We start from the raw sequence: 14059 nt of genomic DNA, 5'->3' as shown, positions 1-14059 counted from the left end.
CAAAGATTGGTTCGGAAGAATATTGCGAAGAAATACAAAACAACTTTTTTTTAAATTATAGCCGGGTCATCTCCGATTACCAAGATGACCCAGAGTATACGCCACTGACCACAACTTCTAGTGTAGAAAATCATATCCACAAATAAAAATTATGGATGCAATGATATGATTATTTACCATAAAATATACCAATCCTGATAAGCAGGAACGGATTTATATGGAAATATACATTTTTTGTATGAAGCTGAAATCGGTTATATTTTGTATTATCTTTGCGCATCATGGCATGTAATAGTTACAATGCTGAAACTGTAGCTCATATAGTGTCTTATATTATTAAAAAGGTAATTTTTTTACAATTTTAAGTCCATATTTAAGCTAACAAATGGAAATAGATGAAAAACGACACACTAGGCAGTTTAATGTAGAAAGACTTTCCAAACATCCCTACAGATAACAGTGGCCCAAGGTAGATCTCAGAAAGATAATACACTACAGAACCAAACAACAATTACAGCTGAAGATATCATAGAGTTAATGCACGGTGAGAAAATGCCGGGGGGATGGAATTCATCCCACCAACAATCTTGTCCTGAAATTTCCCCCCACCAAATTCTTCCAGGAGGGAGAGTTTTGTTTTAACAACAAACAAACAATTAGTTTGGGATTCGAATAAACTTGACTGGAATAATATCAAAAACATACAAAAAGAAAAAAAGAAAAACAACAAAGAGCCTCATCTCTTAGGACACTGAACCCAGCAATCCCCAGAACACAGAAATTAGACCGACTTGTTATTTCTTCTCCATTTCTCATCGCCTTTCGCTAGCAACCACAAAGTATATAAATATATTAATAAAACATGTAATAGCATTTATATATGAATTTTATGCAGGAAACTATTAACTTAATGTATCTTAATTTTTGTCCCTCCTCCCTAACGCATATCATTGTTCATAGCATCAGTAGTACATTAAAATCTTCAATTTGCAATTACATTTTGAATGAAAGACAGTCAAAATAATATATTGTATATTTTATAATATACGAGGGTGGTTCAGCATGCTCCGCCCCTGACCCATTTCCAGTGATAGTAGAGACCTGTAATTTTATATGTAACATTGTTCATTCTTTAGACTAATATCCACAAAGTTTCAAGAATTTACAACAATTTCTCTATTTGTTACACGTTGATGATCAGTAAGAAGTGTAGCCACATGTGAAACAATGGAAAAATCTGAGGTCCGAGCAGTGATAAAATATTTACTCAAGAAAAATCTAACACGGGAAGACATCCATGCAGATATGGTGCCGTGAATTTAAATGTGGTCGGCAGACCTGTGAAGATGAGCATGGTGGTGACCCATCTGCAACGGTGACCACACTAGAAATGATTACAAAAGTGCATGACATGATTTTGGCAGACCGGCAAGTGACTGTCCGCCATATAGCAGACACGTGTGGCATCTCAACTGGCAGTGTGCATTCAATTATTCATAATCATTTGTTAATGAAAAAAATCTCTGCACGTTGGGTCCCGAGAATGCTGACGGTCAACCAAAAGAGGACACGTTGTGTGAGAAGTCAGAACCTGTTGCGGACAATAGACAAGCCAAAGTTTCTGAAGAGATTTGTTACAATGGATGAACCGTGGGTTCACTACTTCGATCCCGAAAGTAAACACCAAAGCATGCAATGGAAACACCCCCATTCTCCACCCCCAAAGAAATTCAAGGTTCAACCATAAAAGGGCAAAGTGATGGCATCTGTGTTCTGGGATGCAGAAGGAATTCTTTTGATATATTATCTCCAACAGGGAAAGACAATCACATGTGTTTATTTTGCAACCCAAATTGAAGAATTACGTAGTGCCATCAAGGAGAAACGCCACGGAATGTTGGCCCGAGGTGTGTTGTTCCATTGTGACAATGCTCCCGCCCACACCTCCCAAGTTGCGGTGGCTGCAATTCATGCAGCAGGGTTCGAAATTGTCCCTCATGCCCCTTATTCTCCAGATCTGGCCCCTAGTGACTTCAACCTGTTGCCGAACATGGAGAAACACCTTCGTGGAAAACATTTTACCAGTGATTCTGAGGTTATGGATGTTGTGAATGCTTGGTTGCAGGACCAACCAAAATATTATTTTTCTGCTGGGATTGAAGCACTGGAAGGCCGATTGGAAAATTGTGTTAATGTTGCAGGGGACTATGTTGAAAAGTGACAGTGATTTGGTTTTCCTACGAAGGTTCCTTCTATGTCAGGGGCGGAGCATGCTGAACCACCCTCGTAATTTGATTCTATAATAATTGACATGTATTTAATGACATTAATGTATATATGTGTGTGTATATATCGTATCAATCCATAAGATTATATTTTGATATTAAAAGCCTCTCTGAATGCTTCATGTTGACCAGGGCATTCACTTGTTTATCTCAGCTGTCTCAACCTCTGAGGCATGTTAGTAATGCACAGTGTTGTGCTATGCAAACCTCCTGAGCTTCAGGAAATAGGTAGTTCCTTCTGCCTATGGAGTCAGCAGTTTGCATAGTGGCAGTTATAATCACGATTCGGCATGGAGGAAGAGCTCCATGGCCTGGGTTGGATTGGGATTGAGGAGAGAGAAGAGCTTAGGAGAGGAGTGGAGCAAAAGTGAGACGACATGCTGGTAAACCTATTAAGAAGCCAACAGAGGACTTAGTTTATTTTTATTCATCGAAATTATCTTCATTTGTCAGATAGACAGGCAACTATCCTAAACCCAGCCATGATTCAGGTTCAAAGGTTCATAAAGCCCAACGAGTGACCATTGTCTTTTCTAGTTGTTAAGTTCCTAAATCTAATTTGTACCTTTCGCAATGCCAAGCGTAAACTCGTCATGTTAATGATGAAAGCTCTCATCATCAAGGATGAATGATGAATAGGTTACATCACCCAGCAATTAATTGTGAAGTGATTGGTTCTGATCCCATCATTCTATAGAATGATACGATATATATATATATATAAAAATTAAAAATCAAAAAGGTAAAAGGAAACACTCACCGGACAGTAGAAAAATTCAAAATTTTCTACTGTCCGGTGAGTGTTTCCTTTTATCTTCTTTCATTTTTACTTAGCCCTTTTGGCCCTCCTTGCTTTTATATATATATATACACACGTATATATATTGTGTGTTTGTGTATTTGTGTGTGTCTGTCTTTCTGCTCCTTCCCCCACCAATCTGCAGTGATTTCGCACCCTGATGTTAATGTTCCTATGTATCAAGATAACACACTTCCAATTAGCCAGTGATATACAGGGTGACTGGTAATTAGATGTATTCCCTGAAAGGGGTTAAAGTAGAGACAATTTGCAATAAATTTGACCATATGATACCCCGTCCGAAAATTAGTAGTTTTCGAGATAATCGAGTTTCAATTGTTTTTTTAAAAAATGACAATTTTCCACATAAAAAGATGAATTGAGAAAAAACTGCTCATTGTATGGAACTTATTTCAGCGTTTTCTGATAGCTAACAAATAAGTGGTTCGTTGAAAAAAAAGTTTTTACCAAATAACAATCACATGTAAGTAACGGGTGGGTCTAAACTTACAAGTGATGATAAAAAAATGCACTCTTAGTTTACTTGGCAACGTATTAATAACAACAATGGTATGACACGAAGCGTGCAAATTACGTAAATTACTTCCTTGTGACATCTGCTATCCAGCAAGGTACAAATGTTGTTAACATTCACATTTGTGTACAAGAAATAATACTTCATTCATCTTCATGTGAATGGAATCAATGAACAATACAATTAAAGAACATTACATGTCTTGCTCAAAGTGGGCACCTCCGTTACGAATGCAGGCACGCAGGTTTTTACGGACATTTGTTCTCTTAACACGTGATGTGATGGTGTCCTTGATGTGTTGACCAGCTGTTAAGATCCTCTCCCTGAGCTCTTCTTGCGAGTTTACCGGTGTCTTGTCATGTGGCTCCAAATGTAAAAGTCGCAAGGTGTCAAATCGATCGGGGGATCGAGCTGGGCAGTCATCATGCTGATAAATCATGTCACGTCTTGTAGCTAGAAGAACATCCTCCAACAACATTGCCATCCCGTTCCTCAAAAAATGTTCATAGGTGATGCTATTTAAGATTTGGGGCAGGAAAAATGGCTCGATCAAATGACTGTTGATGACTCCCAACCATACTTCTGCCTGGGCGTGTGACAGTGGCTGGATGAAAATTACCAAAAGAAATGGATTGGCCAAGGTGGCCCGATTCCCTGGCCGGATCGATCCCCCGATTTGACGCCTTGCGACTTTTACATTTGGAGCCACATGACAAGACACCAGTAAACTCGCAAGAAGAGCTCAGGGAGAGGATCTTAACAGCTGGTCAACACATCAAGGACACCATCACATCACGTGTTAAGAGAACAAATGTCCGTAAAAACCCGCATGCCTGCATTCATAACGGAGGTGCCCACTTTGAGCAAGACATGTAATGTTCTTTAATTGTATTGTTCATTGATTCCATTCACATGAAGATGAATGAAGTATTATTTCTTGTACACAAATGTGAATGTTAACAACATTTGTACCTTGCTGGATAGCAGATGACACAAGGAAGTAATTTACGTAATTTGTACGCTTCGTGTCATACCATTTTTGTTATTAATATGTTGCCAAGTAAACTAAGAGTGCATCTTTTTATCATCACTTGTAAGTTTAGACCCACCCGTTACTTACACGTGATTGTTATTTGGGAAAAACTTTTTTTTCAACGAGCCACTTATTTGTTAGCTATCAGAAAATGCTGAAATAAGTTCCATACAATGAGCAGTTTTTTCTCAATCCATCTTTTTATGTGGAAAATTGTCATTTTTTAAAAAAACAATTGAAACTCGATTATCTCGAAAACTACTAATTTTCGGACGGGGTATCATATGGTCAAATTTATTGCAAATTGTCTCTACTTTAACCCCTTTCAGGGAATACATCTAATTACCAGTCACCCTGTATAAAAATGGAATAGATGATTGTGGACAAACTATAGGATGGATATTTTACACACATGATTATTTTCACATAAAAATTATATTCAAATGTACATGCTCGAGGGTGGGAGACTCGAACGAGTATGAGTGAGCGAAAGTGATCTTATGCAGTACTCTAATACACATATTTTGTTAGCATGATCTATACTGAACAAAATAAGCTTCCATCCATGACTATACTACTTTTTTGGATGTAAAATTATTTAGGGCAATCAGAAGTTCAAATTTCACACTGAAAACAGAAACAGTATAGATATTATGGTATTTGATGCAAGGATGATCAAAATGCAATAGGCTAGCAAAACTGGATTGTGAAATTCATACTAATGAAACATGAAACAACATGTTGTTCACTGGAATCCTTGAACACAAGAGGAGAGATCATGCTCTGCGATACAGACACTAATCTTCAATTCCCCTTTGTGAAATTTTCACTTTTATTAACATTTGTAGTTTGAACATACCTTCAATTTCTGAAATTTGGCTTCAGCCTCTTTGTCGCCTTCATTTTTATCGGGGTGAAACTGCAATGCTCTTACTTTGTATTCTGCGGTAATTTGTTCAACCTTTAAGAAACAAAAGAAACCAATATTAAACATTATATGATTAAAAATATGAAAATTCTTAAATAACATTACGGTTACAAGTGCACTCAGGATAGTCAACAACTTTCTGCAAAAGTTACTGTGGAATTTCTATTTTATGTTTTTCAGGGGACCAAGATGAAAAAACTTCAAATGTAAAATCTGGGAAATTGTTATAACATGTTGCTTTATTGGAATTAGGAAGATTGACTAATGCAGGAAAATGTAAACCCAAGAATTATAAAATCAGCATTCCAGTTTATTACAAACTGTTCTCATACAAAACCTTTTATCTTGGACATCACATGATGTTAAATTCTTCCTCAATTACAATATACACATATTTATTGTTTGCTACAAGCATAATAAACGAATATTTTTTTAGAAAAAAACTATTTGCATAGTATCATTGTGACAATGAAAACCAACCATGTCGTTGAACCAGCCACCACCATTACCTATGCTCGATGCACTGCCAGTGACGTACGGTGACGTCAAAACTTGGGGTAGCAATGAGTGGCGTGCCCAACGGGAGTTGGTGTGGGTCATAATCCCCCACCCCCCTTTTAGGGCCCAGTATTCCTAAAAGAAGAACGTCAAAGACAGGAAAAATTGCAAAGTTAGGAATGACTACCAAAAATTGTACACGTTAACTACCACCCACCTTCGAATATCAAAAACGATTTGATTTTACTACTGAGCCAGAGATGCCGGGTTCGAATCTCGGCTTGGCAATGGGCTTTGTGTTTCCCTCATCAATTTTATCGTATCGTCTTCGCGATTAGCCAAAAATGGCGGACAGCAAAGTACTTTTTTTACACATTTGGTTAATTGCGAAGATGATACAACAAAATTAATGAAGGGACAAACACAAAGAACACCCATGTCCAGGTAGGGGTTCGAACCCGGAACTCCTGGTGTCGTAGCATGCTGTGGTAACCACTCCCCCATGGTTGGTTGATTTGATGTTGTAAGTCCACTTTATACACAGCAAGGCTAATCGGGAGTAGACCTATAGTTTAAAGTGGGATCCGAACCATTGCCTCCAATGGGTACCGATCCGGGACCACTTGCACTCCCCCACGGAGTTCGGCCGACAACAAAGATGAGAGGAAGGCGCTAACCATTCGGACACGTGGGTATCAGTAAAGCAAACAGCATTTTTCCTGAGTAGTAATTTTCAATTGATTTTGAAATAACATCTTTATATATGATTAACGTTTTCTCAAAAATTTTGCATTGCTTGATTTCCCTAATTTCCCCATCTCACGATCTCGTTACTGAAGAATCCAGGCTCAAGTCCTGGCCTTTGCATGAGTGTTTCTTTGCAACCAATCTTCGCCCGTTTAATTTAATTAACGTTCATTGTCATGGCAGAAATTAGGTAAAGCTATGGAAGAGAGAAGAAAATACAAATTATTTCCACTAGTGCATCTGCAGGGCACTGTGAAATCAGGAACCTAGAATACTCTGTTTATGATTGTTTTTCATGACTTGCATAAGGTCTTAGCTACTTATTGCGATTAAATCTATACAGCTAGAAAAACCGATGGGGGATAAACAGGTAACAAAACACACCTCTTTCTACTTTCTTCAATGATATTCATTTGGCTTTTTGAGTTCTGGGATACATTTTCATTTCTAATTTTTTCATTATTCACTGCAGGCAGAGTACAACACATAGGAACAAGAATGCACGCTCGTCACGAATTCCGGCCTGAATTGTTCTTTGCGAGGTCCCTTCATCAATTTCATGATATCATCACTCATCCTCATTTTTGCTATAACCAAATGTGGCAGAAAAGCAAAGTAAAATAAACCAAACCAACAAGAATTAGAACGCGTGTTCTCTTGCCCAAATAAGTACATCCATATTTATGATTGTTTAGCTTATCCATTTTTTTCTATTGGAGGCCAAGAGATTAGTATATTTAAATAAAACACTACTAAAATGAGTGGAAGAGAGAGCGTGAGCAAATATTTGTTATTTAATCATTATATATTCCATATTGAAAAAAACAATATAAAATTCTTGTCTGCACATAAGACGTTCCAATTGCATAAATAATAAAAGTACATCCCATATTATACATACATATTGTACAACGTGTAGAAAGTAGGGTAAATACAGAGAACATAAGTACTGCAGAAAAAAAAAAATCCCTTAGTTCTTTAGAGGATTTACAAAGGAAGTGAAGGGAATCCAATCCCCTATCTGTCCGACCTGAAAGCATGGGCTTTCAACCATTGGAGCGCATGCGAGGGGGCAAGGGAGGTAGAGGCAGAAATCTTCCCTTTCCCTTCGGAAACCCATTTCTACCTGGAACTGTGAGGCGGAGGAAGAGCGAACTAGGCCAGCTTTGCCCACTGAACGCACTGAGGGACGAGAAGCGCGTGAAGAAAGTGTTGCATATGAACTGTGGCTTCAACAATACAATAAATATTGTGATTTGAAAATAATTAGAGATTTGAGATTCATTGATCTATCTCTGCTAGACTAGCTACTCCTCAGTGCATGTCACTGTGCACTGCTGTTGAAAGGGTCAATGGCTTCTGCAGAGTGCAGGGTGGATACAAATCATGATTCAATTTCAAAAATAATTTTTGATGATTTCTTAAAATTTACATCGGATTTTTAAAATTTAAAACATAGTTTCTGATAAAAACAAACAACATAAATTAGCTTGTATGTTTTTGGCACAGTACATATAGGTATATGTTGTTTTTTTTTTTTATTTATTTTTTTTTTTTTATTTATGAAAGGGTTTTCTGATCAACCTTTCCTGTGTGTTTCTGAACCTACATAATAATTTCAGTAACTTTTCATCCAGTAAATATAAAATATTTTAGAAGTACTGTATAACTGTAACTTCAAATATTTTGTCTTTGTACCTGAATTCTGGCGATTTTTTTGGCGATTTTTTTAATGATAATTTGCAAAATTTATCAGCTACAATGTTTATTTAGAACTTAATGATAATTACAGTATTTACAGTTTAACATTGTTAGTATTTTGTATATCATTCTACATAAAATATTTGTTATTTTTGCTTGTGAAAATTATTGAGATTTAAAGCAACAGAAATTTATTGTGTTTACAGTTTACAAAATACATTTTCCTTTTGTATTAGCTTCACCCCATCAGAACACTACATTTCGGAAGTAGCTTCACTACAGCTACACTTCCAAAAATGTAGCTTCACTACAGCTACATTTTCCAAAAAGTAGCTCGCTACGCTACTCCTGTGCGCTACTCACTACTTCGTTACTTTTGCCCTACTTTTTCATTAAAAAATATGGGTACTCAAAAGAAGCGAATATCTATAATCTTTGATATCAGGACATTTATCACCTAGATCTTTTGTATTGCCAATATCTGTTAATAGATCTGATCTTTATAAACCTCCTACACAAGTACGGGTTATTGTCAAAATTTGTTTTTGACACTTTTGTCGCATATAAAATTTACCTCAAAACGCCGATAAGAAATGTAGCTGTAGCAAAGTAGCACGCTACTTCCGACCACTGACATTTTGTTCCCATGCTTTTATTTTGAAAATGTTGGGAGTATCCAACACTGTAATAAACACAATTGAATGATTATGATTATGTATGATTTAGATCTAGATTAAAATCGTGATTATATTAACCTGATTGAAATCAAACAGCCTTGCACAGTGCAACTCAAAATTGAATACATGTGCAACATGGAAGGTTTGTTTGCTATGATGTAAGTGTTTGTAATGCTTCAAGGAGGTTTCTGGCAGCCAAGACCTTTAAGTCCTGATGCAAGGGAGATCGAAGTGCATGTGCTAAACCATGTGCACAGTTCTTACAATGTGGAATGCATGGGAGAGCTTTCTTGTTACATTCCAGTGGTGAAGCAGATTACATGAGTACATTGTCAACAGCATCCACATTACTCCACATAGAGTGACGGGAAGCTGGTACAATTACGCCATTTGCCCATGGGCATCGGCAAGTGAGAGGGGGGTAGTTCCAACAGGTCCACCGACCACCCCTGGAAATTGACATCATTCATTTCAAGTTACAAAAAAACAGAAGGCTAATAAATTTTATTGTTAACAACTGAATAAAGTTCATTTAGTTGGTATTCGAACAGAATAATCAAAGTAAAAAGTCCATTAGATAAAAAAAAAAGTTTAAAACACAGAAAACAGGTTATATTATCATATTATATCATTTATGGTTCCACAGATTCCAAAATTCCAAAAACTACAGCTTTATGTGAGAGGTCACACTACATAAAGTTTATGAGTAACTTTTCCTCTAACTTTTAGTCTTTTCTTGAACGGTGTGCAAAAGTTAATTGTATTATAAGTGCCCTTTCACCAATTTCGTCAAATCATCATTCATCCTTACGTTCATGAGTAGCCAAAAGTGGCAGAAAAGCAAAGTGAAATGAACCAAATCAATCAATAAATACGTGTAATTTGAACCTCACTAACATTAACATCAATGCAGGTCAAGCAGACACAACAACGTAACATTTGGGGCAAATTACGTGGCTTCGGTAACACTCACTAGGGCACATCTCACTGCAGTCTAACATCCAAGGTCACATGGTGACCATCATGAGCTAGTGCAAGGTGTATCCAACTTTAGTATTCCAGATTTACAACACACGTGCATTTATATGTGAGAGACTATGTCTTAAAAGTTTATCAATTCTGACATAACTGCAGACCTAAGGAAGATTCTTGTCAGTAGTGCAGAAATGCCATGAACAAGAAACAGAAAAACATGTAAGGTACATAAGAATTCACTTCATATTCAATGGGTGCAGTTGCATGTGCAATTGGTAACTTTTCCCCCTTTATAATGCCAATTTCCTGCTAGGGAAAGAAGTCAATAAATTTATGTCAATTTTGAAACAGTTGTTTTCCTATTACTCAGACCATTATTAATCTGCTTATTGACAAAAATGAATAATTTCTGTCCAGTGTGATTGAGTCCAACATTTTGAACACTTCAGCTGTGTTGGGATTTTTATGTACAATTCATGGTTAAAAATGGCTGCAAATAGTGCTTATTTATTCTCTCTTGATTGAGTTCGTGTTTTAAGTCTACCTTATGCACAGTAAGGCCAATTGGAACTGGACCTACATTTAAAGTGGGATCCGAACCACTATGTTCCTCCATCAGGTATCAAACCTGGGACCCCTTGATTACAAGGTGATTGCAGGAAAAGATGTCAAATAGATGGCTGCCTACTAAAAAATGTATAGCTCCTCGCACCCTTTCGAAAATCCTTGGTGCACCCCTGTATATAGAGCTTTGTTTTTAAGTTCACTTTATTCACAGAAAAGCTAACCGGGACTGGGGGCTTGCAGTTTAAAGTGGGATCCGAACAACTTGTGCCTCAACCTTGCATCAAACCCGGGATCCCTTGATTACAAGGATGCAACGTTACCACTATGCTATCCATCAAAAGAAATAAAAACCAAAACTGTCCCACAACTTGTCAAGACATGGGCTGTTCCATTTGGAACAAAGAAAAGTAGGAGAAAGGTCTGTTCCACTTTCTGATAGGGGAGGAAGTGTGATAATTTTCATCGACATTTCCTAATATTTAAAAAAAAAAATTCTCGAAAATGGGACGAGGCCCCAAAGTTTTTTAATTTCCTGGTGTTAGTACATATATTCACCTACAAGTTGGGATACTTAGTGTAGTTTTACCTTGATGCTGTTTTGAGATACGCCTAATTCTAAAGATGCGGATTTCGCAAAATTTTGAGTATTCAAAGGGTTATATCTGCTAACAGCATCAATATCCCAGTAATATGTTATATCAGGTAGCTTGTCCTAATAGTGAGCTTCAATACCCAGTACACAAATACTTGGGGTACTGTTGCTTAACCAAGATATTAAGGGCCAAAAGCAGGAAAAAAACCTGCATTTTGGACCCTCTTTGATGATGCATAACAATGGAAAGCAACAATGTCCCATCAAAACAATTGAATGTATAAAAGCATCCAGTCTTATATTAACAGTATATCAAAACAAAAGTTTGGGATGTTGTTGATTTCCAAAGATACAGCACTCCGAACTTTTCATGAAAAATGGGCGGTCTGACCTTGAACTTTGACATTTTCTACAGGGGAGGAAATTTTTTTTTCAAGGTCTTACCTCTTTTGTTCGAATTTCAAAATAATGGCTCTTAGTATTTATGCATAGTATATTCTGAAATAAAATTATAATCTTCAGCAGTTATTTTCTCTAATGAAAATGCCCAGTGCAAGAGTTCTAAATATATTCATTGCTTTTATGTCAATGTAATGGAGGTGAAAATGTAGTGAAAATGTTTTTGTTTCTTCAGAGTGGAACCTTCTCACACCCTCCCCCTTTTTAGCCCAAAGTTCTAAATATCTGTCGTTGAACAAGAAAACGTAAGAAATTTCATCATGGCAGAGAAAATGGTATCATTAATACACTTTCTATTCAAGAGAAGTATTGTTTATTTGATGACTACTTTATTAAGTTAGAGCCGCTTTTCTGAAGCAAGAAAAGATACAATCATTCCCCACTCCATACTATTATGAATAATGATTAGGACATTTTTAAATTATGGCAGAAAGAAAGTCAAAATAAAAACCATTAGCAGCTGCTTGCAATGGTTGAAAGCTTGAAACATTAAAATGGCCTTTTACGAACTTTATAAGTTTTGTGTTATAGAAATGTGCATTCTCCCATCAACCGCTGCTAATTGGGACTGAACTTACAGCTTAAAGTGGGATCTGAACCACTATGTACCGCCACCAGATATTGAATCCGGGGGTAATGACAGGTTGAATGCTCTATTCGTTTTCATGATGAAAGTTGTGCGAATTACTCACAAACTTACGTTTTGCGAGTAACTAGGTAACTTCTGCGATGTTTCGGGACGCAACTGCTCCCTTCCTCAGGCTGCTCAAGTTTAGGTTATGTATAAATCATAACCACGTCAACCTCTCCATAGGTACAGGATCACCTAAACTTAAACGTGAGCAGCCTGAGGAAGGGAGCAGTTGCATCCCGAAACGTCGCAGGAGTGACCTAGATGCTCTATTCGTTTAGTCCTTTAAAAGAGCTTGCAAAATTTTTGGATATCCAGCCAGTTGTTAATGAGTAGTTTTTATGATGTAAGTCTGTGATATTAATCCACTCAATAGTGGATTAGGAAAAGAAAACAATAATTGCATTTTACTTGACATAAAAGATTCATGCCCCAAAGTACCCTTGTATATGATGGAACAAAATGCACCATCTCAGTTATTTATCTTCAGTTCTGACTGTCAAATATGTCAGTGGTAAAATTATACCGTAATAAAGTATTAATTAAATACATTTTACCCGGTATTAGTTAGCCCCCGAGTATTTAATCCCGAAATCTGTAGCCCCCCCCCCCCCCGCCACTTATTTCAGGCTTGCACGGTCACCGGCCAGTGGTAAACAATGTCTGGTGTTTCCTGTGTGGTAGCCCCGAGTCGGCTCAGAACTTCGGACACTGCAGATTTCAGTTTTAGTACTGGATGATTTTGTGCACAATTTGTTTTGCTTGCAGTGGCGGCAATTGGGGGAGAAGGGGCATGGGAGGAATTGCCTCCCCCAATTTTTGCCACTATTGGCCCTACACTATGCTAAACCTAATCTACCAAGGGAAAGGAAACTATCCAGCCCACCTGCACCCCCCCCCCCCTAAGTTTGGGCTCTTTGCTCCTCTAGTTTTGGTTCCCAATCGCCACTACTGTTCGCTTGTTGTGTTTATGTGCTACGACTGACTGAATAATTCTAAAATACTGCCAGTTTTCATTGTCTAAAGACTTTTGTTGACTATGTAAATTGAAAGGGAAACATTTATTCCAAAGAGTTTTACAAGCCAGTTCAAATACATGTGTAATACCATTCATCCCCAGGATAAGTGAAAATTGTGGAAGTTAAATTTGGAAGTGGGCCTTGGCAAAATTACACCAATGATGAAAGTGCTTCAAGTTCAGGTTCAGGATCAGGTGAACAAAATCAGCTTAATGAGAAGAGCCATGAGAAACATGAAAGGTAATTATTTTAAAACTTTTTTTTTATACTATCCTTCCTATTCAAATGATTTCATTTTAAAGTGTTTCCGAAGCTTTGCAATGAAAAACATAATTCATCTTGAGTTATTTATACCTTGTGGTTAATCGCGATGGGAAGATGGGATTGAGAAAGAAAGTTAGAAGGTTTAGGTACAGACGACATGATGGGTTCTGAGTAAGTTATGGATCAGCAGAAATGGGTTAAGAATGAATGAATTTCTTAAACCATACCATGTTGTTGTCCAGTTTTCGACCTTTCCCAATTTGCAAATATTATACAAAATAAGTTGACAAATTACTCTGCAGAACTTGCAATGTGTGTCATTAGAACCATTAAAAACAGACAACGTTCG

General features: G+C 37.2%; 1 protein-coding gene across 1 annotated transcript in view; it reads right to left on the bottom strand.

Moving 5' to 3' along the window:
- The window catches only part of jdp (DnaJ domain-containing protein), a 65449-nt gene that overhangs the window by 21307 nt on the left and 30083 nt on the right, over positions 1 to 14059 (bottom strand). The window contains exon 2 of the mRNA XM_083142163.1: positions 5512 to 5613. Within this exon, the coding sequence (XP_082998289.1) occupies positions 5512 to 5613 (102 nt within the window). The remainder of the gene's footprint in view (positions 1 to 5511; positions 5614 to 14059) is intronic.

The sequence above is a fragment of the Lepisma saccharinum genome, chromosome 20 (assembly GCF_977018435.1).
Source record: "Lepisma saccharinum chromosome 20, izLepSacc3.1, whole genome shotgun sequence".
Classification (NCBI taxonomy): domain Eukaryota; kingdom Metazoa; phylum Arthropoda; class Insecta; order Zygentoma; family Lepismatidae; genus Lepisma; species Lepisma saccharinum.
This window is presented reverse-complemented; position numbering and strand designations above follow the sequence as displayed.